The sequence below is a fragment of the Bos indicus genome, chromosome 6 (assembly GCF_029378745.1).
Source record: "Bos indicus isolate NIAB-ARS_2022 breed Sahiwal x Tharparkar chromosome 6, NIAB-ARS_B.indTharparkar_mat_pri_1.0, whole genome shotgun sequence".
Classification (NCBI taxonomy): domain Eukaryota; kingdom Metazoa; phylum Chordata; class Mammalia; order Artiodactyla; family Bovidae; genus Bos; species Bos indicus.
Genome location: NC_091765.1, coordinates 116,662,578 through 116,688,190, shown reverse-complemented (window position 1 = coordinate 116,688,190; position 25,613 = coordinate 116,662,578). Strand labels below are relative to the sequence as shown.

The window sequence follows — 25,613 nt, the reverse complement described above, 5'->3', positions numbered from 1 at the left end:
TTTCTTAGTGGCAGGGACATTAACCACCCTCTCTCACTTCTGAGCCACTCGCCGCTTCTGTAAACAGGAACATCTCCTTTGGGCAAAGGACTAGCTAGGTGCAGAGTGGACAGAGTCCTGACCTCTGGCACTTCTTCAGGTGAGGCATGCTGAGGAACTGCACGGTTTGCCTTGGAAACCACGGGGTGGCTGGTGGGGGTGTTGCTGAGATGGAGTACTGGCATGTTGGAAGGAGTTCCTGGACACTAAGTTTGAGAAACCTGGAAAACACCAGTGTTCCATATTGTTTCTAGAATTAATACATCTGATTCTGGCTTGTATTTGTGCTTTTAAGACTCGGTGTTCTGGTGTCAAACTGCCCTGGTTCAAATCCAGACTTGGTGTTTACTAGGAGTGGACTGTGGGCAAGTTACTTCAGCCCTGATCATCCGTAGCTCCCTTGTATGTGAAATGGTCACCATAATAGTGTCTGCCTCCTTGTTGGGCTAGAGGAGGATTATACAAGATGGTGTGTGGAAAGCGCTGTAGTGTCTTGCACACAAAAGTGACCTCTAAGTTTGAGCTGTTGTTGGTTTTACTGTTCTAGTGGCTTCTATTAGTGCATGACCCAGAACGCTTTGTAGTTGGTGAGGGCCATCTTTCCCACAACCTCTGGCCTCTCTGTCCACCTAGCGCACTTCCATGTCCGCAAACTGGTCTGCTGGGGAGGCCCCCCGACCCTGGTCTTCCCACCTCCATTCTCTGGTGAAATCCAGCCCCTTGGCAGATTTCCGTGAGGCTGGCCTTCCAACCTTTTATGTCCTCTGACCGCTGACCTTTATTATCCCCTGAGGGAGAACCAGGCGGGGGGTGCAGCAGAGCCTGGGGCTGCAGGTGGGCGGCGGGGAGCAGGGAGGGTGTGCACGCGGAGGAGCGCGGAGCCCTCTGGCGCAGCTGCTGGACGCGCCTGGAGCAACAGTGTTTGAAAACCTAAAGCTTAAAACAAGTAGGAGGCAAGAGGCTTTGGAGTAACCAAGGTCTGTACGTTAAATTATTTCCTTGTGCTCAGCAGACAGATCACTGTCAGTGACATTTGTATCAGATTCTTCTCAATTCTGAGAGAGATTGCTGGAATCGGTGAGTTCTGGGTTAGGATCCAGGAAGCCCGGTGGCTCTGGAACCACGTGTGATCTGGTCTTGTGAGTCCCTAGGGGCCGTGGGGGTGCCGCCGCCTCCCGTGCCCACCAGGTGGACTGTCTTCATGTCTGCTTAAGGAGGCTCTCGTGCCAGTCTTAGTGAGGGCACCCCTGGGCTGGCCTGAGGGTGTCAGGCGAGGTCATGCAGTAGGCCAGCTGCGAGCCTCCCTGGAGAGAGTGAGGCAGCGGAGAGACTGGCTAAGGCACCCGTGGCCCCGGGGCAGGCTCGAGGGAGGGCGGTGTGTATGCGTATGGCTGATGCTGACGTACGACAGAATCCAACACAGCACTGTAAAGCAGCTACCTGCTGATGAAAAAAAAATAAACTACTCGGTGTCCGAGTGGATAATGTGGTCAGGGGCGCACCCGGATGCAGACTGCCAGGTGCTGGAGAAAGGCTCGGCTGGCTGGACACTCCCTCGGTGGGGCTGCTCCTGGAGAACCTCTGGCCTCTCCCTGTCCTCTTGGTTTCCCTTGCATGGGGCTTATATGCCCCAATTATTGCAACACCTGAGCTGTCTGCTGGCACCCACCCCAGACAGGAGCTTGTGGCTGGATGTATTCACTGCTGTATTCCCAGGGCAGGAGCCATGCATGGGGAGGTGTGCAGCCCGTGGGTACGTGTTGAAGCTGGGTCGGGTGCAGCGGTCCACAGCCTCTTAGGGCTGGGCGGAGGGCTGGGGTTGCGCAATGGGCGGTGTAAGGCTGTGCTGGCAGAACAGGTCCGTGAGCCTTTGAAGTGCCGGTACCGGTCCAAGTGCTCTCTGTATTAGCTCCTGTAATCCTCACACACCATTGAGGTCGGTGCTGTCTTGTTTTCAGTTCAGTTCAGTCGCTCAGTCGTGTCCAACTCTTTGCGACCCCATGAATCGCAGCACGCCAGGCCTCCCTGTCCATCACCAACTCTTGGAGTTCACTCAAACTCAGGTCCATCGAGTCAGTGATGCCATCCAACCATCTCATCCTCTGTCATCCCCTTCTCCTCCTGCCCCCAATCCCTCCCAGCATCAGAGTCTTTTCCAGTGAGTCAGCTCTTCCCATGAGGTGGCCAAAGTACTGGAGTTTCAGCTTCAGCATTATTCCCTCCAAAGAAATCCCAGGGCTGATCTCCTTCAGAATGGACTGGTTGGATCTCCTTGCGGTCCAAGGGACTCTCAAAGAATGTTCTCCAACACCACAGTTCAAAAGCATCAATTCTTCGTGCTCAGCCTTCTTCACAGTCCAACTCTCACATCCATACATGACCACAAGAAAAACCATAGCCTTGACTAGACGGACCTTTGTTGGCAAAGTAATGTCTCTGCTTTTGAATATGCTGTCTAGGTTGGTCATAACTTTTCTTCCAAGGAGTAAGTGTCTTTTAATTTCATGGCTGTAGTCACCATCTGCAGTGATTTTGGAGCCCCCCAAAATAAAGTCTGACACTGTTTCCCATCTATTTCCCATGAAGTGATGGGACCAAATGCCATGATCTTCGTTTTCTGAATGTTGAGCTTTAAGCCAACTTTTTCACTTAATAAGGCCTGGGCTTCCCTGATGGCTTAGCAGTAAAGAACTCACCTACTGATGCAGGAGACATGGGTTTGATCCCTGGTTTGGGAAGATCCCCTGGAGAATGAAATGGCAATGCTCTCCAGTATTCTTGCCTGGAGAATCCCATGGATGTAGGAGCCTGGCGGGCTGCAGTCCACGGGGTGTCAGAGTCGGACACGACTGAGCGACTAAACAACAGATAAGGCACAGAGGCGTTCAGAGTCTCGCCCAAGGCCACGAGTAGGGTTTGGAGCTGTGACCCCCGTCCCTGCTGTCTGGCCTTGGAGGCGTGCTCTAACTGAAAGGCCAGCTGGCCTCCACAGGCCAGGCTTAGGGGTCGGGACTTGATGGGGACCCAGGGGAAGGCTGTGGGGTCAGCTGCTGCTCAGAGCCGTGTTGGCAGCAGGGCAGGAGGGTTCCAGGCTGGGGAGGCTGCGTGGAGGAGGCGGCAGCACCGGGGACGGGAAGGGCGGTTGGCAGAGGCCCCGTGTTCTTGTCTCTCACACGTGTATGACCAGTCCTCTCCAGCTCCCAGGCGGTGTCCTAGACAGGCCTTCCTGTTGCGTGGCCTGCAGTGGCCCCATCAGCCGTGCCTCGGGACTTGTGAGCCCCATCCTAGACTTACTGAATCCAAATGTAGTTTAACAAACCCTCCAGGTAAGTGAGCCTGGTGCGGGCTCCACTTTGAGAACGCCTGTCCTTGTGCAGACCCCTGACATCCCGGACGGGCCGACCCAGAACCACAGTCTCCCCTGCTCTCCTCCGGTCCCTCGGCCTTGCCCTGTGCTCGGGCCTCTCCCACTAGAAGCCCGTCTGCACCACTGCACCCTGACTCCTGCCTGCACATTTTGGCTTCTCCTTCACTGCTTTCGCCACTGTGTTCCTGAAGTCAGATCTGCAGGGTTAGTCCCCACCTTCGGCCTGAGCGAGCCACGGGCTTCCCGTTCCCCAGGAGCCTCCGCACCTGCTGTGCTCTCTGCCCTTCCCGGAGCCTGCCTGGCTTCCCAACCCACAATTTCTTGGTTCTTCGCCCATCTACTGCCAGTGGCAGAGTCTCAGCTGGGCATGCAGGGTGGGTCAGGATCGGTGGCCCTTGTCGCTCCCCCTGAATTACGGGCATCTGCAGCAGGCCCCAGTTCCCAGTCTTGGGGAGAGGCGGAGGCTCTTTGCTTTCTGGGGTTGTGCAGTCACATGGAGCAGTTCTGATTCTCATCTTGCCAGAAGCTGCACAGGACTCTGCAGGGGTTTCTTGTCTTTGTGTGTGTGTCTGGTGGCTGGGGGGCGGGTCCCTTTGTTTATTGATCTCCTCTTGATTACTCTAGAGAGGATTCAAGTTGGGAGGGGGCTTCAGCGTCACCCACCCTCCCTGTTGGCAGGAGCCTCAGCGTGTGGAATGAGGCAGGGTCACTGCATCCAAGGAAGCTGTGAACCAGAGGCCGTGAGCCCAGGGTCCCCAGCCTCTCGCAGTCAGAGTCATGGGGCAACAGCTGCTTTCCCAAGCTTGAGTGAGGCAAGCCGCGTCCTCACAGATTGTGCAAGAGGGTTCAGGATTTCTCCTTTCGTAACAGAAACCTGGGCTTTGTCCCCTCTGCCTACTCCCCCAGTGGGTCACAGGTCATCACCATTCGGCTGCCTGGAACGGCCTAACTAGAGTAGGTCACTCAGTGACCAGCAGCTGGCTGGCACCCTCCCGTTTGCATTTTGTCTCCTGGCACAGCCTGGGGGAGGTGGGCACCACTTCGACAAGGCCAGAGCCCGTCTTAGCCCCACGGGGGTGAGTCTAGACAGGCAGGGAGCGGACCGTGGGCCAAAGAGCACCTGTGTGTGTTCAGCAGCCAGGAGGGCAAGAGGTGGCATAATGGTCCTGCTTGCAGGCTGGGGGATTGCGTTGTCCTGTATCCTACAAGGGTGTGTGTCTCCCACGGAGGGTGTGGATTAGGACATGATTGCATAAAGTGCTCGGCAAAGTGCGCAGCTGACAAAAGGACCAGCAGACGATTGAGCTGAGCTCTCTTATTGATGAAACAGGTGCAGCATTTGTCAACTGGATACCTTTATTTTCCAGGGCTTGGAGATTCCGGAAATCTGCTGGCGTGCAGGTCCCTGCGCTAGTCAGAAGATGAGCAGCCAGCAGGCATGAGAGGCTGAGGCAGGCCCGGTCTAGACTGTGGGTTTCTCTGTAGGTTGGCGCCAAGGAGCACCATGAGCACGGTGAGTTCTACAAGTTCGTGGATTCTATTTTAAGACTAAACAACTACTTCATTCCTTGCGTACCTAAATTATGAGAGCGCCATAGAGCTGCTTCTGAGTGACCCTCATTCTTGAAAGAGTGTATATGGGGCCTTGTGGTGGTGTCGTCAACCTGCTTTCCTTTGGTCAGAGTTCCCAGTGTTTTGGTTGGTGCCCTAAAGAGAGAAAGCTGAGAAGAATGGCTGAGGGTTTGAAATTTTACGCCTCCAGAGCAGCTGCTGGCATCCTGGAAATATTAGGGCTCTGGTTTGTTTAATTATTTACAGCCCAGTTCTCCGTTTTTCTTTCTGTTCCTTTTCCCTGTGTAGTCCTTGGTCTGAGGCCAGCACTGGTAGTGATAATAACCCTTGGTGAGTTTTCTCACGCTCGGTGGCCAGAGTTGGTAAGTCATTGTAACTGGTGTTTTAGACAGCAGAGGCAGCTCTGGTTTGTTGTAACCCAAATGTCACCGGGAGCCCCTTGAGTCCAGAGGTTGCCTGACGGTCCCCCTCACCGCTTTACTGCCTACTAACGATGCTGCGCATGTGATCTAAACTCAGAACAGCTGTTCTCTGAAACAGCATTCCCAGCCGGTGGACCAGCTGTGACACTCACCCTCTCTCCAGGTTCTAGAAGTGTTGGGGTGGCGGCGGGGAGGATAAGGCTGGCCAGTCCGCTCCCAGGGTGAAGAGCGGTAGAAATGCTATAGATGTTGTTCTGGTCCACCCCCCTCCCCTTGGTCCATCCCTTCTGACCGCTGCAGTCCCCACTGTGTTCCAGGCCCCTGGACCTGCCCTTTAAAGGCCAGGTGACCTCCCACCTCAGTCCCTTATCTGCAGGGAAGCCTCCTAAGCCTGGGCACCTCCCCTCGGAAGCCGCACTCTGAACAGACAGAGCGGTGTGGCCTCCTGTGAGAGGCTGGTTAAACTCTCCTCAGGGCAGTGTGAATAAGGTGTGGCAGTGATCAGGTGGTAAGTTTTAACACCAGGCTGCGGCCCTCTGGGGGCTCTGCTGGTAAACGGCTGGAGAGCATGACGAAAACAATGGGCGGGGCGGGGGCAGAGCCTTCCTCAGATTCTAGGCTGTCTGAGCCTGGCCTCTAGGGCATGCGGATGGAAGAGAAGTGTAGGGGCTTCCTGTGGGGAAGGGGGAGGAGGACGGGGGTGCGAGGTGGTCAGCAGGAGGGCTTGAGGATGGCCTCATGGTGGAGCTGCCAGTCGAGGAGGTCCCTCAAAGCTGTGCAAGAGCTGGTCCAGCGAAGAGGGCAGGGCTGGGGGGCCCCGGCGGGGGCAGCTGAAAGGGGAGAGGGCTGCTGTTCGCTTGTGGTGAGGGTTAGCAGGACACATCGCTGTGGTGGCCGGGCCGGGGTTTTTAGGGCTCCGCACTCAGACTGTGGCCAGGACCCATGACTGCTGCTTCCTCCCTCAGAGAATCTGCACAGTAGGGACGTGAAGGGCTCTGTTCAGCAGTGTCTGCTGAGAAAGACGTGGTCCTTTTCCAAGGAAGGAAGCTATCAGGACAACTTCAAAGAGAGTGGGGCAGAGCCCTAGGTAATCTGGTAGCTGCTGGGGAAACTTGGAAACCCCCGGTGGTAGCCTCACCTCTGGCCTGAGGGATGGAGTGGCTCCCTGCTGCGGAGTTCAGCGCAGCTGCTGCCACTGGCCTCCAGGCCCCCCTGGGCTGGGAGGCGGCTCCTCGGGCGGCCATGAAATGAGAGCGGCGGTTAGAACACGGAGAGAAGCCGGCTTCTCCGCTGCCAGTGAGGACTGGGCTGGGTGAGGGGTACTCCTCAGTCTTGAGTAGATCCCAAGGATGCTTCCCTGTCCCGCCAGCGTGTCCAAGGTGAGGATGCCTGGCCAGGCACGACAGTGCAGTGATGGTGTCTTCGGCCAGTGCTCAGCACCGCATATGCCTCGTCCTTAGGAGAGCTCTGTGAGGCTGCCAGTGGCGAGGAAGTTCAGGCTCACCAGGTGGTGACTGCCCCATGTTGCCCATTGTGAGCAGAGTGGGCCCAGTGCCACTGAGGGCAGGGCAGGGAGGAGCGCGGAAACGGAGCCAGGGTTGCGTGGGGCCGCACAGGGCGTGGTAATAAAGCTGCATGGCAGGTGGAGGCCCCGTCTCTTGAGAAAGATGCAGGGGACAGGCCAGCTGTGCTGGAGCGCGTTGGCACCCGGCGCGAGGGCACAGAAGCCTGACTTGGGGTCTGAGGTGCAGACATGCTGATTAATGGTTCTGACCTTCCAGAAGGCGTGTCTCTCTGGAAGCCCCTGGGAACTGAAACTGATTCTTGCAGGACCTACTGCATAGCGTAAAGAACTCTGCTCAGTGCTTTGCAGTGGTCTGTCTGGGAAAAGAGTCTTAAAGAAAAGGGTATATGTATAAGTGATTCACTTTGCTCACTGTAAGTCAACCATCTGCTAAGTCACTTCAGTCGTGTCTGACTGTGCGACTCCATAGACGGGAGCCCACCAGGCTCCCCTGTCCCTGGGATTCTCCAGGCAATAACACTGGAGTGGGTTGCCATTTCCTTCTCCAATGCATGAAAGTGAAAAGTGAAAGTGAAGTCACTCAGTCGTGTCTGACCCTCAGCGACCCCATGGACTGCAGCCTTCCAGGCTCCTCCATCCATGGGATTTTCCAGGCAAGACTAAGTCAACCATACTCCAGTAAAAACTTTTTTAAAGTTCTCATCGCAAGAAAAAATAAATAAAAACTTTGGTTCTTGGAGCCGTGGGGAGTGGTTATTAGGGTGTAAACTACAACTTGATAGTATTCTAAGAATTTAGAGGCCAGAACCCTTTCCCAAAAAGAGACCTGCTTTTCACGGGAATAGGGACTTGGGAAACTGGAAGTCTTGGGCTGAAAGACAGAAGGTGCTCAGTGGGGTCAGATACAAACCCAAGGGAAATGGGCTGTAACTTTTGGTTGAAAGAAGGGATTTCTGGTCTAATTCCAGCCTGGACCAGAGGCCTCCATAGAGTTGTATGTCACATACTTTTGACGGACTAACAGTCTGTGTAAAAGAAGTTCTACTTGATAGAATTTGTATTCACCATATATTTTGGATGATTTCTCGCTAAGCAGTCAGTGTTCTAGAATCTCGAGTTTTGAAAGGACCCCAGCCTCAGGGCTGTTCATTGTGGTCTTTTTCTCAATGAGTTGACCTTTTTTATTTTTCTAGCTGAAATCTTACTGGTCAGAAGCTATGTAACTGTTTCTTTTTCCCTGGAAACCCTCAGAGAAAGCGTCGTGGTGGGACAGTAAATTCTCGACAAGCCCAGAAGCGAACTCGGGAAACCACCTCCCCACCTGAGATGGCCTTGGAGGCAGAACCTATAGAGCTCGTGGAAAGCGGTAAGATTGCCAGCGACCCTGAGCATCAGTGGGGAGCCACCGGCCTGGTGCAGGCCACACAACCTGTGGGCCTCAGTTTCCTCATCTGAAACAGGGCATAATGGGGGGGGGGGCGGTGTATGAGGATTAAGGCATGGTGCTTGCAGATAATGGCGTGTGTGTGTATGAGGATAATGTTGTGTGTGTATTCATATGAGGATAGTGGCTTATGTGTGTATGAGGCTAATGGCATTTAGGTATGTGTGTATGAGGATAATTGTGTGTGTGTGCCTGCAGACGATGGTGTGTGTGTGTGTGAGGATAATTGAGTGTGTGTTCAGTTCAGTTGCTCAGTCATGTCTGACTTTTGCGACACCATGAACTGCAGCATGCCAGGCCTCCCTGGCATCACCAACTCCCAGAGTCCACCCAAATTTATGTCCATTGAGTCGGTGATGTCATCCAACCATCTCATCCTCTGTCGTCCCCTTCTCCTCCTGCCCTCAATCTTTCCAGCATCAGGGTTTTTTCCAATGAGTCAGTTCTTCACATCAGGTGGCCAGAGTATTAGAGTTTCAGCTTCAGCATCAGTCCTTCCAGTGAACACCCAGGACTGATCTCCTTTAGGATGGACTGGTTGGATCTCCTTGCAGTGCAAGAGACTATCAAGAGTCTTCTCCAACACCACTGTTCAAAAGCATCAATTCTTCAGTGCTCAGCCGCCTTCGCAGTCCAACTCTCACATCCATACATGACCACTGGAAAACCATAGCCTTGACTAGATGGACCTTTGTTGGCAAAGTAATATCTCTGCTTTTCAATATGCTGTCTAGGTTGATCATAGCTCTTCTTCCAAGGAGCAAGCGTCTTTTAATTTCATGGCTGCAATCACCATCTGCAGTGATTTTGGAGCCCAGAAAAATTCCACTGTTACCCCATCTATTTGCCATGAAGTGATGGGACCAGATGCCATGATCTTCGTTTTCTGAATGTTGAGCTTTAAGCCAACTTTTTCACTCTCCTCTTTCACTTTCATCAAGAGGCTCTTTAGTTCTTCACTTTTTGCCATAAGGGTGGTGTCATCTGCATATCTGAGGTTATTGATATTTCTCCTGGCAATCTTGATTCCAGCTTGTGCTTCCTCCAGCCCAGCATTTCTCACGATATGCTCTGCATATAAGTTAAATAAGCAGTGTGACAATATACAGCTTTGACGTACTCCTTTTGCTACTTGGAACCAGTCTGTTGTTCCATGTCCAGTTGTAACTGTTGCTTCCTGACCTGCATACAGGTTTCTCAAGAGGCAGGTCTGGTGGTCTGGTATTCCCATCTCTTTCAGAATTTTCCACAGTTTATTGTGATCCACACAGTCAAAGGCTTTGGCATAGTCAGTAAAGCAGAAGTAGATGTTTTTCTGGAACTCTCTTGCTTTTTCAATGGTCCAGTGAATGTTGGCAATTTGGTCTCTGGTTCCTCTGCCTTTTCTAAAATCAGCTTGAACATATGGGAGTTCACGGTGCATGTATTGCTGAAGCCTGGCTTGGAGAATTTTAAGCATCACTTTACTAGTGTATGAGATGAGCGCAATTGTGCAGTAGTTTGAGCATTCTTTGGCATTGCCTTTCTTTGGGATTGGAATGAAAACTGACCTTTTTTCAGTCCTGTGGCCACTGAGTTTTCCAAATTTGCTGGTATATTGGGTGCAGCACTTTAACAGCATCGTCTTTCAGGATTTGAAATAGTTCAAGTGGGATTCCATCACCTCGACTAGCTTTGTTCATAGTGATGCTTCCTAAGGCCCTCTTGACTTCACATTCCAGGATGTCTGGCTCAAGGTGAGTGATCACACCATCGTGATTATCTGGGTCTTGAAGATCTTTTTTGTACAGTTCTGTGTGTTCTTATGTATGAGGATAATGGCGTGTATAGGAGGATAATGGCATGTGTGTGTGCGTGGATAATGTTGTGTGTTTAAGAGAATAATGGCTTGTGTGTGTATGAGCATCATGGCGTGTGTGTGTGAGGATAATATGTGTGTGCATGGATGATGGTGTGTGTGCATGTGGATAATGAGTGGCGTGTGTGTCTGTATGAGGATAATGGCCTGTTTGTATGTGAGGATCATGCATGTGTGTGTGTGTGTATGAGGATAATGGCGTATGTGCGCACACAGATAAATGGTGTGTATGTGTGAGGATAATGGCGTGTGTGCAGATCATGGCATGTGTGAACACCTGAATAATGAATGGAGCTGTGTGTGTGTGTATCATGGCATGTGTGCGTGCGAGGATCATGGCATGTGTGCGTGTGAGGATCGTGGCATGCGTGCGTGCGTGGATCATGGCGTGTGTATAAGCAGTAGCTCTGTGTAGAGCTGTTCTAGCCCTGGAATGAGTAGGTGACTTGAAACACTTAGAACTGTGCTTGGCAGATAGCACTATACAAGGTTCAGCGTAGTCACTGTATTTATGAGACCTACAGTCTCAGACTCACCATTCACAACTCAAAGCTGAAGTGAGCCAGAGCTGCCCCCTGGGCCTAACCAGCCATCCAAGGAGGCTACGCATCCTTGGGTCCACCTTTTCTCTTTGAAATTGTGTCTCACCTTAAACTTGGCCTCAGGAAGTACTCAGGTTTCTTCTCTCCTTCATTAAGACAAACAATTGCCCCAGAAGGCAGACCTGTGTACAGACCTTCCTGGGTTGGCGGGCATTTGGTGCGGGCAGAGGCAGATTGGCTCTTTCCCCTCTGCTGGCCTGCTCAGGGGAGTGGCAGATGGCCCGTGTCATCCCTCCGCTCTGCATACAGTAGGTTGCTTTTATAATTATGAGGCATGAGAACTGAGACTTGGAGAGAAGCGGCTTGCCTGAGGTCATGTCGTGGCCCTTCAGGGAGTAAGGCCCTCCACCTTGCCTCTGGTCTCTGACCTCACTTCTGACAGACTCATGCAGCCTTGGGCGCGCCCCTTCCCCCGCGCCCCTAGCACGTGCAGGAGTCTGCTCCCGTGGAACACTTGAGTCCGTGTGTGCCTCTCAAGGGCTCAGGGGCTCCAGCCTGCCTGTGGCCCACTGCTCTCCACGTGGCGTTTTCCGTCCTCGGTGAGCCTCACACCCACGTGCAGGACTCCATGCACACGCTGCCCGTTGGCATGTATTTTATTGTAAGAACCCAAAATTGTGTTCACCAGAAAGAGAAGCAGTTCTGTAAGTTAGGATAGATCCATTATGGACTGTTCTTTAAAAGAAATAAAATCATTTTGTATAAATTACGTTGGAATCTTTGATATATGGTTTTTATTCCTGTGAACTTTCTAATCCAGGAAAACAAAAATTTGAATATGGTAAATTATTACAAGTCACTTTCCCCAAATATTGACCATTATTTTTAGAAGTTCTTCCTGCTTCCTTTTTAATGTTACGAATAATGGAAGCAAAGGTGGTTGTGAGCCTTGTTTCCGTTTGTAGCAATGGAGGCTGTGCACTGCCCGACCTCAGCGCTGTGGCCCACGTGTCCCGTGCGTGGATAGACGTGCAGTGTGCTTTCGGGCTCACAGCAAGTGGCAGGACAGGCTCAACCTCTCCTGGCAAGTTGGGGTTTTGGGGGACCAGTGAGTAAACCGTTGTGGCCCAACCAAGTTGGGAAGTGCTGGCGGGCTAAATGGAGAGCAGAATGTAACTGAGGACGAGTACAGCCTGTGCGGTGCCGAGTATAGCCTGACCTGAGATTGGGGGAGTGGAGCTTTCAGACAGACCCGCCGCAAAGCCCGAGGCCAGTGTGCTTGGTCGCTCCCCGGCTGTGCACCCCCACCCACAGCAGGTGACCGCTGCCTCTCTGCTGTCAATGAGTGGGGGTGGGCTGTGAAGCCACGGGGAGGGGTGGGGTGCTGGGTAAAACCGCACAGTGTTGTTCAGAGCAGAACTCGAGGAGTGCTCACTGCTTGCCCCTTTACTACTGTACTTCAGGGATGTTTGGTATAAGCCGTGTTCTGTTAGTTGTCATATTAATGAAACTGGGCAATATGCCTTTACTTTCCCTCCAAAGCTTTTAAAATGCTTTATTTTGAAGCTGGAGACGAAATAGTGGACCTCACCTGTGAATCTTTAGAGCCTGTGGTCGTCGACCTGACTCACAATGACTCCGTTGTGGTAAGTGGGGGAGCCTGAGCATTGGCGCTCTCGGTGGTGAGCCCCTGGCTGGCACATCCAAAGGCCTTGGTCACAGGTTATGGCACTCAAGGTGGAAAATGTTTGAGGAAAATCATGTATTGTAACTTTATTGCTTTAATTAATCATTAGTGAGTCTCCTTTGCATAGTTGTGGAGAACTCTAAGGCTCCGTCTCTCTTTAGTCCCTGATTCCACCCTTAACAACAGCTGCGTGACCTGGGGAAAGTTACTTAGCCTCCTTGGCTTGTCCATAAAATGAGGATAATGCCATCCGTGTCAGTAGGGTACTGTGAGGATTAGAAGAATCCTTTATTTGAGTGCCTGGCACCCAGCACGGTGCCCAGTAAACATGAGTTTCCACCTTCTTGGCTGGTGGGAATGGGGACATTCGCTGAGCACTGCCAGGGGTGGGTCTCGAGGCCTGGAAGCTGCTGCTATGGAGCAGGCAGGCCCCCCACACTGCCCGCTGGTGCCCGATGGTGCCATGGCTCCCAGAGGGTGGAGCCTGGGAGCTGCTGCCCCACCACCCCCGCCCTGGGGTACCGCCTGCCCCTGCGTGGCCTCCAGGAAGGAGACCTGCTCGGGGATGGGGAAGCCAGTCCCACAGCCCAGCTCCACCAAGCAGGGTGCCGCCTCGGGTTGGGCTGGGAGTCTGCTCAGCCTGCCTGCTTCCTGAGGGTGTGCTTGTGTCTCAGGATGCTGCTGATAGAGGGCACAGGTGTGCAGAGCGGAGGGGGACCCGTGTGAGGGGGGCGGTGGGGGGCAGTGCTGCTGAGGACTGGTTTGCTGGGGCCAGCGGAGGTTGCTGGGAGCTGAGTCTCCCCTCGGCCTAGGAGCCCATGGCCTTGGGGCTCTCCTGGCTGTGCTTAGAACCTCAGGGTTACACCGAGAAGCTTCGAGCCTTCAAAAGAAGCAAGTGTGTGAGGACAGGGAACTGACCTGACAAGTGAAGAGGTTTAGACTCTGGGCCCATTCTGAAACTGCTGGGCTGTCCGGCTGTGTGTCCGTCCGTCGCATCTGTTCCCCTGCCACAAAGGCCGGGCAGCTGCTCCTGCTGAGCCTGTCAGCTGTCCCAGCGGATTACGTGTGAGTGCTCGGGGACACCGCTTCTGAGTGAGAGACAGTCACTTCCCTGGAGATGAGTCTCGGTGCCTCAGCTATCGGCGGTCCCCGCTGGGCCTGTGAGTGTTTTCTAAAGCGCATACATCCAGCTTTGCTGCTGTTCCTGGCGAGCTCCCTGAGGTTCTGAGAAGACAGCTGAGCCTGGCACCTGGGCTGAAGCTTGCAGCTCAGTTGCTGATTAACACTTCACAGTGCCGCCAGTCCTTGTTGGCCCAGCACTTGGTGTCCACCTGTGGTGTGCCAGGCCCTGGGGAGATGGCCAGGATTCTGCCCTCATGGGGACGCCAATGGCTGCTACTGAGTGACAAGCCAGCGTCGTCACATCCCCTTTTACGCCCTGGTTTTGTTTTGATGGTTCATCTGCCTTCCTTGCGTGGGCTGCTTTTCTGAGCTCTCTAGCCTCCTGCTGTGTCCCTGACTGTGGAGAGTCACTGGGAGACTCTGGGACAGGAATGCTGGCACTGGGGGCTGTCCTGGGAGCAGGTGGAGAGCCTGGCCGGGCGGGTAGGTGGATGGGAGCCAAGCTTGAGAAGCAGGGGTCCCGGGTTCTGGTGGAGGAGTCCCCTTCCTGTGGCCTCAGTGTTCCCAGACATAGAATAATTGGGATTTGGTAGCATCCCTTTTAGTCTAATCGTTCTTCATTTTTTATTGATAATTATTTTAACAAATCCAAATGCCACTTGTAAAATTTACAGTGTGAAGTATACCCAGACTGAAATTTTCACGAAATATCCACTTGGAATACCTAGTAATGTTACTAACTCAAGATGAGGGGCCTCTATTAGAGGGGTTACAAGTTTAGGGTTACATCAGACGCCGTGTTCAGGAGAGTGAAACGATTGTGTTGTTTCCTAGATTGGGGTAATCTTAACAGCCGCCCGGAATCCAGGGGGTAGGCTAAGTGTGCCACTTGGACCCCATCTGGGAGTACCTCGGCATCTGTACACCCCAGGGCCACGGTAGAACTTTGGTTAGCCCTCTGAAGACTGAAGGAGAAGCTGTGCGGACTCTGTCCGGGTGCGTGCCCTCAGCAGGCGCTGGGCAGTGACCCCCCATCTTCCAGAGAGGCCGTCCCCACCCAGGCTCCTGCCACGGCACTTGTAGCCCGTCTGGTATTGCATGGAGTCTCCCGCGTGCTTTCAGGGTGTTTCTCCCCGTTCCTGTTGGGGTCAGATACCTTTACGTGCTTGGTGGCTCGTTGTCCTCTTTGGTGTGTTGCCTGTTGGGATCTTTTTTTTTTAAACTGAATCATTGCTCATTTTTCCTTGTGACTGCCTGCCTTGTCTCATTTCTTTTAATAACTTCTAAATACAAGCCTGCCATTAGTTGTGTATTGAATCTTCTATTCAGACGCTTTTCTTTTTCTCTTTTTGATTTATATACAAAGGATCTTAATTTTGATATAGTTGAATTTATCAATTTTGTTGATGAAAATCCTGTACCATAAAAATTTGTTCCTATATTTGAAAAGTATTACTGTTTCACGTTTCACATTTAGGTCTATAATCCATTTGAATTGAGTTTTGTGTATGGTTTGAGATAAGATGGATGGTTGGATGGCATCACCAACTCAATGGGTGTGAGTTTGAGCAAGCTCCGGGAAATGGTGAAGGACAGGGAAGCCTGGCGTGCTGCTCGCCGTGGGGTCGCAAAGAGTTGGACACGACTAAGCAACTGAACACCAAGATTAGATACTTCACAGTAAAGTTTATACCCTGGAGTGATTTTGCATGTCTTGTTAGGAGATTTATTCCTAGGTATGTACTATTTTAGGATGCTATAAATGGTATTTCAAATTTTCATTTCTTTTTAATTTTGATTTGTTAATATAAAGAAATGCAATTGATTTTTCTCTTTTTAGTCTAACAATTCTTAATCTGTAAATCTTTTGAATTTTTGTGTAAATAAGTTTTGGTTCTTGGGGTTTTTTTTTTTTTTCTTGGCCTTAACACACTGGCTAAAAAATTCATTATTGGCTGAGTAAAAATGTGACAGTCATGGGCATTCTTGTTTCATTCAAAATCTGAGAGAGTCCTTTCAGTTCTACCATTAAATAAGGCCTCTGCTGTAAGGTTTTGGGGTTTGTCGATACCCTTACCAGAGTGGAGAAGTTTCTCTTTTTCATGTTTGGCTATAAGTTTCATCCTGAAATCAGTGTTGAAATTTAAGTCTAATCTAGTGATGGTTTTTTTCCCCTTTCATATGTTGAAGACATTGGTTTCTAGTGTTAAACTACTTAAGCTTTGTGGTTGTAACATAATTTTTTTTTTCTATGTGGCTACACTCAGTTTGCTAATATCTTATATGTAATCTTTGCCTCGTTTTTTGTGAGTAAGATTGGTGGTTGGTAATTTTTCTTTACAAAGTTTTGGCATCAGAGTTTTGGTATCTTTATAAAGTGATTTGGGCACCTTTTTTTCTATTCTCCAGAAGGTTTTGTAAGATTGGGGCTGCTACTCCCTTGGGTAGTTGGTAGAACTCTACACATAAAGTGCTTCGGCTCAGTCGCTCAGTCACGCCCAGCGCTTTACGACCCCGTGGACTGCAGCACGGCAGGCCTCCCTGTCCTTCACCAACTCCCGGAGCTTCTTCAACTACGTCCATCGAGTTGGTGATGCCATCGACCATCTCATCCTCTGTCGTCCCCTTCTCCAAATCCCGCCTTCAATCTAAAAGACCCAGCATCAGAGTCTATTCCTGTGAGTCAGTTCTTCACATCAGCTGGCCAAAGTATTGGAGTTTCAGCTTCAGCATCAGTCCTTCCAATGAATTTTCAGGACTGATCTCCTTTAGGATGGACTGGTTGGATCTCTTTGCAGTCCAAGGGACTCTCAAGAGTCTTCTCCAATGCCACAGTTCAAAAGCATCAATTCTTTGGTGCTCACTCAGCTTTCTTCACAGTCCAATTCTCACATCCATACATGACCACTGGAAAAACCATAGCTTTGACTAGATGGACCTTTGTCAGCAAAGTAATGTCTCTGCTTTTTAATATGCTGTCTAGGTTTGTCATAGCTTTTCTTCTAAGGAGTAAGCGTCTTTTAATTTCATGGCAGCAGTCACCATCTTGCAGTGATTTTGGAGTCCAAAAAAATAAAGTCTGTCAATGTTTGCCATGAAGTGATGGGACCGGATGCCATGATCTTAGTTTTCTGAATGTTGAACTTTAAGCCAGCTTTTTCACTCTCCTCTTTCACTTTCATCAAGAAGCTCTTTAGTTCCTCTTCACTTTCTGCCATAAGGGTGGTGTCATCTGTGTATCTGAGGTTATTGATATTTCTCCCAGCAATCTTGATTCCAGCTTGTGCTTCATCCAGCCTGGCATTTCGCATGATGCACTCTGCATATAAGTTGAATAAGCGCTGTGACAGTATACAGCCTTGACGTACTCCTTTCCCAATTTGGAACCAGTCTATTGTTCCATGCCAGTTCTAACTGTTGCTTCTTGACCTGCATACAGATTTCTCAGGAGGCAGGTAAGGTGGTCTGATATTCCCATCTCTTTCAGAATTTTCCACAGTTTATTGTGATCTACACAGTCAAAGGCTTTGGCGTGATCAATAAAGCAGAAGTAGAGTTTTAGCAGCAGCAGAGTTTTAGTAGGTTTGGATAATTATTGGGGCTTTTCTGGTGGCTGAGACGGTAAAGACTCTGCCTGCAATGCAGGAGGTCCAGTTTTGATTCCTGAGTCAGGAAGATCCCCTGGAGGAGGGCATGGCACCCCTCTCCAGTATCCTAGCCTGGAAAATCCATGGACAGAGGAACCTGGTGGGCTATAGTCCATGTGGTTGAAAAGAGTCGGATATGACTGAGCAACTACATGTTCATGCTTTGGTAATTATCGGGCTTCCCTGGTGGCTCAGATGGTAGAGAATCTGCCTGTTATGGGTTCAATCCCTGGGTCAGGAAGATTCCCCTGGAGAAGGAAATGGCAACCCACTCCAGTGTTCTTTTCTGAAGAATCCCATTGACAGGGGGAGCCTGTTGGGATATGGTTCATGGGGTCACAAAGAGTTGGACACAACTGAGCAGCTTTCACTTTTCACTTCACTTTGTTAATTATACGTTGTAGGAATTTGTTGATTTTATCCAAAATTTTCACTTTTATTGGCATAAATTTGTAATGTCTTCAGTTCTGTGGAATCTGTAGTGTAGTGATGTCTCATTTCTGATACTGGCTATTTGTGTTTTCTGTTTTTTTTAGATTAGTATCACCAGAGTTTTATTTGATCTTTCAAAGAACCAACTTCTAGCTTTGTGTATCCTTTTTCTTATAAGTTTGTTTTCATTCATTGATTTTTCCTTTGAGTTATTTTGCTAATTTTAATCATATTTTTTCTAATATATGAATTAAAGATTATATTATCTTTAGCTGTATCCTACAAATTATGTTATTGTCCATCAGCTAGGAGGTGACTCAAGGTCACAGGAAGGGCGTGGAGCTGGGAGGCTGGGCTGTGTGGGTCCTTTTTGTCCTTTGGGCAAGAAGTCTTATCTCCGAGCTCTTCTTCCATTGAACGTGGAGACACAGTCATCACCAGTGAAGGGAGCTCTCTGGCCACCGTGTATCATTTGTTCTTCAGTCACTGAGTCTTGTCTGACTCTGTGGCCCCATGGACTGCAGCACACCAGGCTGCTCTGTCCTCCACTGTCTCTCTGAGTTTGCTCAAACTCAGGTCCATTGAGTCGCTGATGCCATCCAACCTCCATCTTCTATCGTCCTCTTCTCCTCTTGCCCTCAATCTTTCCCAGCATGAGGGTCTTTTCCAATGAGTCAGCTCTTTGCATTAAGTGGCCAAAGTATTGGAGCTTCAGCATCAGTCCTTCCAATGAATATTCAGGACTGTTTTCCTTTAGGATGGACTGGTTTGATCTTGCAGTCCAAGAGAGTTTTAAGAGTCTTCTCCAACACCACAGTTCAAAAGCATCATATTCTTTGGCGCTCAGCCTTCTTTATGGTTCAACTCTCACATCCATACATGACTACTGGAAAAACCATGGCTTTGATTATACAGACCTTTGTTGGCAAAGTGATATCTCTGCTTTCCAGATGGTTTTTGGTTTACTTTGCTCAGATCCATCAAAGAAAGTACTATTTATGGCAGCTGTAGGCTTAGAGATATATTTCTTAAATTACAAGACTTGGAAGTTGAAACGCCTCCTTGATCCAGGGCTGCAGGATGTTGTGTTACTCGGCAAGAAGACAGCATTCGTCTCGTTGTCCATCTCCATCAGAGGTTTTGGGTGATCAGGTACATTGTCAGAGAGAGGGGATGTTCTGCACGGAATCTTTTCTGAGCAGCATGAGTCAGCAGTCTAAGGTACTCAGTAAACGGTGTTGTAAGCAGATGCGCTGTCACTCAGGCTTTGTTCCATCCATGCAGCACAGGCAGAGGGGCTTGATTTAGCACCACTCTTAGGGGTGCAGAGTTTTTGGAATGGTGAGTGAGCATTGACTTCAGTCAGCTATTTAAGCCTCTAACGAGGGAGTCAGTCTGAGCTTTGAAGCCAGGCATTGACTTCTCTAGCCACGAAGGTCCTGGATGGCGTCTCCTTCTACAGGAGGCTTTGTCTGCACTGAAAACCTGCTGTTTAGTGTAGCCACCCACGTTAGTGATCTTGGCTGCTCTTTCGGGTAACTTGTTGCAGCTTCTACATCAGCACTTGGGGCTTTGCCTTTGCACCCTGATGTGCCAGAGACGGCATCTTTCCTTTGACCTTGGGAACCAACCCCTGCCAGCTTCACACTTTGTGCAGCTTCCTTGCCCCTCTAAGTTCTCACAGAATTGAAGAGAGTTGGGGCCTTGCTCTGGCTTGGGCTTTGGTTTATGGAAATACTGTGGCTGGTTGGATCTTCCATCCAGGCCACTCTGACTTTCTCCGCAGAAGCAGTGAGCCTGTTCACTTTCTTATCATTGTGCGTTCACTGGAGGAGCACGTCTAGTTGCCCTGAGGAACTTTTCCTTTGCATTCACAAGCTAGCTAACTGGTGCAGGAGGCCTAGCTTTTGGCCTGTCCTAACCTTCGAAGTGCCTTCCTCACTAAGCTTTGTCATTTCTAGGGTGGGATGTAAAGTGAGATATGCAGCTCTTCCTTGCACTTGGACACTGTGAGGCCGCTGTGAGGTGACTGATTGGCCTAATTTCAGTCTTGTTGTGTCTAGGGTGTAGGGAGGCTCAAGAAGAGGGAGGGATTCATGGAATAGTTGGTCTGTGGAACAGTCAGAACACGTATTTATCACTTAAGCTCATCATCTTATATTGGTGAGGCTCGTGGTGCCCCAAAACAATTAGGGTAGTTGCATCAGAAATCACTGATCAGATAGAGCCATAATGAATATGACAACAATGAAAAAGTTTGAAATATTGTGAGAATTACTAGACGGTGACAGAGACACAAAGTGAGCAAATGCTGTTGGGAACAACAGGAGTGGCAGGGCAGCCGGGGACATCAGCGTGTAAGAACTGCAGTGTGTGCGAAGCGTGGCGAGACCGCTGGGCCTGGAGCCCGGCCCTGCACTGGTAGGTCCTCCCTGCCAGTCTCTGCCCGCCTCCAGCACAGGGCTGGGTTGGTCTCAGTGCATGGCATGTGCTGTTCTCAGGGTCCCTGCCTGACCTCCTCCGGTTGGTAAGGCATGAACCCTGCAAAGCCTTCTCCCAGTAAAGCCCCATCTCTGGCAGTAGCCTGTGGGGTGTGAGGATAGGCGGGGTGGGTGGTGGGCTGTGGTCCCCTGGTGCCCTTGGCATCGTGTAGTCTCGCCTGGTCCTCGCAGTGGTGTGGCGCTGTGGGCACTGGAGCCTCTGTTTCAGAAGAGGCCATGGGCAGCTCCGGGAGGGTGAGTGACGTGCCAGCTCCCGGGACTCCTCAGCACCAGGCGCCAGGCTCGGCCACTTGAGGCCTGGCTGCTCCCTGAGGACCCCACGTGGGACCCAAGTGTGTCAGCCTGATTGTTGAAGAGTTTTAAAGAGTACAGAATATCATACGTCAAGTTAACTGTGTCTTTCTCTTTTGTTTTTCTCCTGTTTCCAAGATTGTTGAAGGTGAGTGGTCTCCCTCCTTCCTTGGGTTTGGGCGAGGGCAGCGCTGCAGGCCCGCCTGCTCTGTGGGCAGGAACACCCCCTGAGGCAGCTCTGCCTGCTGCGGGGACTCACCCCTGGCCTGCTTGCAGCAGGGTTGGGGGCTCCTCCTGGGAAGACGGCTGGGAAGGCAGCTGGTCCCGAAAGGGATGGGGCTGAGAGGCCCTTCCCTGAACGAGGACTCGCACCTTAGAGAGGAGGCGGCCGAGGAGGAACGGCCGGCGGCTGCGCCAGGACCACGCGGATAGCTGTGTGGTGAGCAGTGATGAGGAGGAGCTGGCCCGGGACAAGGACGTGTACGTGACCACCCACTCCCCCAGGAGCGCAGCCACAGGCTTCAGGTACCAGGGGCCTTGCTGGGGGCAGGCCGTCTGCCAGGAAGCCTCTGCACACATGGGTGCTTGTCCCCGGAATGAGGATCCCTTCTTCCTCCAGTTTCCAGTGAAGAGGTTGGGCGGAGGCAGGGTGTTACAAATACTGGGCCCTCAGCAAATGCTTCAACCCCTGGGCTCAGGAAGGGCTTACTGAAGCATCTGGGTAGCAGGCGGATCCCAGGCTGGGCTCCGCTGTTACCCCTGTGACTGACCAGGTGCACCAGGCACCGCCAGGTCGTGTGTGAGCAGCTGGGGGTGAGGAAGGGGCTGCTCGGCCAGCCCCTGCCCCAGACACGGAGACTGCAAGGGGGACTCCCATTGTCTGCACTCTTGCCCTCTCTGCCCCCTTTCTCTGAGGACCCCTGCACCATGGGACTGCCAGCCTCCCAAGTGCCTGGGCTGTGGCAGGGCCGCAGGAGGCTGTTGTGAGGAAGGGGCATGGGCGGCTTAGATGGAGCCACGTAGCGTTAGAAGCTGACCGTCCAGCTTGCTTTCCTGATGTGAGCTCTGTGCTTCTAGGCCCTCGGGCACCGTCAGCTGCCCCATCTGCATGGACGGGTACTCGGAGGTAAGCAGGCTCGGCTGCGTCTCCCCTGGTCCTGGTCTCTGGCTGCTCCAGGCAGGGAGTGAGATGAATGCTTCCGTGGGTGGGCTCTGACACCTGTCTTGCAGGCATGCCGGGGCCGGCACGTGGCTTGGCGCACGTCTGTGAGGGGAGGGCGTGCTGTCTCTCTGGGCCGCACAGTCGTGAACTCTGGCTCCTTCGTTCCCTGCACTGCCCTGTGCAAGAGCCAGTCCTGCGCGTCCCGCCCGGCCTCAGAGGAGCTGCTAGTGCTTTCCGTGGCCCTGGGCCCTCTGGCTCTGCCCCACTGAGTGCCTGGGGTTCCTTGAGCCCCAGGGCTTCAACTTGGGCTCTCGCTGCCCGAGATTGGCTCCTGCCTGTTCCTCAGCTTCAGAGACACCGCCCATACGCCTGAACCTCAGAGGAGCATCCTCAGTACTCCAGACCCCCTCCCTGCTTCCCTGCTGCAGCCCTCGGCCCTTCCCTGCTCATTCGTCATCTTAGGAACAGGCGGGAGTGGACGCTGGGGCTCCGGCTGCTCCGGTACAAGATGTGACGTGAAGGCTGTTTGTTTTCCAGATTGTGCAGAACGGGCGTCTCATTGTTTCTACAGAATGTGGCCACATCTTCTGTAGCCAGTGCCTCCGTGATTCCCTGAAGAATGCTAACACTTGCCCGACTTGCAGGAAAAAGATGAGCCACAAACGCTACCACCCCATTTACATATGAAGTGCTGAGTGTCGCTCGGGAGAGACGAGGGCCGCACAGAGCCTGGCTGGGCTCTCTGTGCAGCCTTACGCGGCTCATCTGCCTCCAGTGTCTTGAGCTCAGAAAGACTATTTCAGAACCCACGTCCGCCATGTACACTGCTCTCTCGTTTCCAGCCCCATCTTAGACCCTCTTGTTGCCTCTAGTTGGACGCCGTGGAGCTGGAGCCAGGCCCCTCCCAGCTGGTCGACATCTCCTGGGTAGTCTGGTTCCAGGGTAGGAGAGAGGGAGTCAGGCACATTGGAGATAAGAGTCATGGTCCTAGCCTCTTTCAGAAGCTGCACGTTTGCCAAGAAGTTTTCCCTGTTTGGAGAGTTTGCCCCACCTTCCTCCTGGCGGTGTCCTGGAGCACCAGCCCTGGTCAGAGAGCACGCAGGTCCGCCCAGCTCTCCTGGGCACGCTACCTCGTCCCAGGCGTCTGCCCACCGCAGTGACAAGCCACACAGGGTCCATCCAGTCTGAGGATCCCAGATGCAAGCGTGGCCCCGGAAAGACCAACCACTGGACTTGTTTTCCATCTCCTGTGATTCAGAGGCCACCCATGATTCCGCCTACATCGATGTCAGAGGTTCCTGCAGATCACCAAGGCCTCGGCAGGGCAATCCCTAGTTTTCTAAGAACGAAATGTGCAATAAAGCCCGTTCTTTGCCTCCTTTTCAGCAGCCCAGGAGATGTAGCGCTCTCAGTGTCCCTGGGAGGCCTCGTGCCGCCTGCGGAGCAGTGCCTGTGTCGCCCCGTCCTGCTCACCACCTGTTCTCAGGAACTGGACCCGCGCCTGAGCTCACTGGCGCAGCAGTCACGGTGGGGCAGGCACATGGTCGGGTGTCCTCTTCTCTGATAAAATCATCCTGTGTTTACCATAGGCCCTCTGGTCCTCAGTTCCCACTGCCTAACGTCTACTCAAGCATAGACCCGGGCGGCGGTGGCAGTAATTGTGGCCTTATCAGCTGCCCACGTCCATCCTGTTGCCCAAGTCACAGCCACCTGTGATTCAAAGCTCGGCTCTCCAGATTCAAGCTGGGTACCATCACCCCTGCAACTGACATTTATTTCAGAAGCTGCTCTTCTGGTCTTCAGGCCTTGATCCTTTGGGCTTCGATTGCTCCTTAGATTTTGGTGGCGAAGTACTGTGGCCCCTCCTCCCCAGGGGCCCAGATAACACCCTTCTGCTCAACTCCAGGTGTGAGAGCCTCTAGTCCTCAAGGAGGTGGCATGGTGGCCCAGGGGTGGCTCCTGGGAGAGACCTGCAGAGCCTGCCTCCTCCACCTCCACACCCTCCTTCCTCAGAGGGCTTCAAGCCAAACCCACAGCCTTCCGTGTGAAACAGCTTCAAGGTGGAAGGGGGCCTCCTCTGGCGTTGCTAGCAATAACTGACCTTCAGTTTTTCCTTCTGGAGGAGCAGGGACTCAGCACAGAATTCACTTTAAACAGGGCCGAAGGAGTGTCCCTTCTCTGTGAAAGGAAAATTCATGCTTCATTCTGACTTGATAACTGTTTGGCTCACTTCCAGTTGGTTTGATAAAAGTACTATTTTCTCCTTACAGTCGAGGAAGGCAGGACATCAGTTCTCGTCACCGTGACGGGCACTGTCTGCCCTTTGAGTAGACATAGGTGTCCCCATGAAGTTCCTTCTGGGCTTCATGGAACACTCCTTTTTTTTTTTTTTTTTTTTAATGTTCTAACAATACCCAGACTTCAGGAGCCAGGACAACCGTACAGCCAAAATCTCTTATGCTTTATGCTTAAGGACAGATGGTTGATCATAAAAGTTGTGTTCCTTCATATTAAACTGGGGGAAAATGTTTAGTTTCTCCTATTCAGAAATTGCAAAATAGGAAAAGATATGGAAAAACCCCTTTCCCTCCCTCAGTGTACATAGTTCAGATCTTTCTTTGTTCCGTTTATAAACTTTATCCATGTTCGTCAGTCTGTTTTTGACTTCTCTGCTAGTGTTACAGGTGAAAATAAATCATTAACTTGAACCAGGTACTTTTTTCGTGTGTTCATTTACTCATCGGGATCCATTTCACCTCTCACCCTGCACCCTTGACCAAGGTACTTGATTGCTGTCTGCCTCCAGCTTTGTGTATCTTGGGGCACACGTGTGGGAAGGTGGCTTGGTCATGTACCAACTTAGAAGCCAGCAGGTAAGAGGGTTACTCTTGGGCAGGGCTGCGAGTCCAGGCCCTGGAAATCCCTAATAAAGCAGAATTTTAACTTCAGCCCCTAAGAAGTGAGGTTGACTGCGGGCTGTCTGGTCCGTCTTGCCAGGGTCAGCTCAGCTCTGAGCAGTGTGGACTTAGTGCACCACCCACCACACACGGCTTGTCCTCCATGTGGGAAAGGGGCCCAGGAGGGCATGGCGTGCCTGTTAGTGCTTTGGGAAAGATGAAGCGGATGGGCCTGAGGTCTCCAGAGAGGAAGTGATGGCAGAGCCGGCCTTCTGTGCCTTTTCTCCATTCCTGTCTGGTGGTCCCGAGATGGAGCAGGCTCACGTGCTGGAGGCCTGGGGCTCAGGGGCACATGACTGGTGAACTTCAGAGGCCTGCCTTTCACAGGAGACCACCAGAGAAAAACTCAGTCGCATAGTCTAGGTAGGGTGAAGAGGAACAGCTCCTGAGTGCAGAGCTCAGGCCCAGCGCCCTCCTGAGGTACCGGCCTCCCAAGACCTGGGGCTGTGACTGACCCTACACTTCCTGGGTGGCCACGGCAACCCAGCAGTGGTCCTGAAGCCAGGATCCAGGAGGCCTCTGTCCTCGTCAGGCCCCAGACGGAGATGAGCGTCTCGTGAGAGGGTTAACAGCAGCGGGGCCCGCAAAGCTGGCTACTGAAGGGGCTTGTTTCTAGGTTTCTTACTTTTGAAACTCAAGTTGTGTTTTAACTACATTTTTCTGTTGTTAGCACATAGTGGTTTTTGTATATTGTGTAAGCATCCTTGCCAAAGCTTTATTCTGTTAAGACTCTGGGTACTATTGAATCCTCTACATTCACAGCCATATCATCTTCGGTTTGGTTCAGTTCAGTTCAGTCACTCAGTCGTGTCCGACTCTTTGCGACCCCATGAATCACAGCACGCCAGGCCTCCCTGTCCATCACCAACTGCCGGAGTTCACTGAGACTCACGTCCATCGAGTCAGAGATGCCATCCAGCCATCTCCTCCTCTGTCGTCCCCTTCTCCTCCTGCCCCCAATCCCTCCCAGCAATGAGTCAGCTCTTCGTGTCAGGTGGCCAAAGTATTGGAGTTTCAGCTTCAGCATCAGTTCCTCCAAAGAACA

General features: G+C 51.8%; 1 protein-coding gene across 1 annotated transcript; it reads left to right on the top strand.

Annotated features, from left to right (window-relative positions):
- The first annotated feature begins 936 nt into the window (after positions 1-936).
- Positions 937-24,319, top strand: RNF4 (ring finger protein 4). Its single transcript, XM_070791914.1, has 8 exons — positions 937-4,482; positions 4,774-4,919; positions 8,177-8,291; positions 12,336-12,415; positions 20,588-20,597; positions 20,827-20,974; positions 21,527-21,575; positions 22,149-24,319. The coding sequence occupies exons 2-8, from the start codon at positions 4,911-4,913 to the stop codon at positions 22,296-22,298; spliced, it is 561 nt and encodes a 186-aa protein (XP_070648015.1). The 5' UTR covers positions 937-4,482; positions 4,774-4,910; the 3' UTR covers positions 22,299-24,319.
- The last annotated feature ends 1,294 nt before the right edge of the window (positions 24,320-25,613 follow it).

Excerpts from the sequence above, each read along its gene's own strand:
- RNF4 (XM_070791914.1), top strand. Across the intron at positions 20,975-21,526 it reads AGCGCAGCCACAGGCTTCAG|GCCCTCGGGCACCGTCAGCT; the intron begins GTACCAGGGGCC and ends CTGTGCTTCTAG. Across the intron at positions 21,576-22,148 it reads GCATGGACGGGTACTCGGAG|ATTGTGCAGAACGGGCGTCT; the intron begins GTAAGCAGGCTC and ends TTTGTTTTCCAG.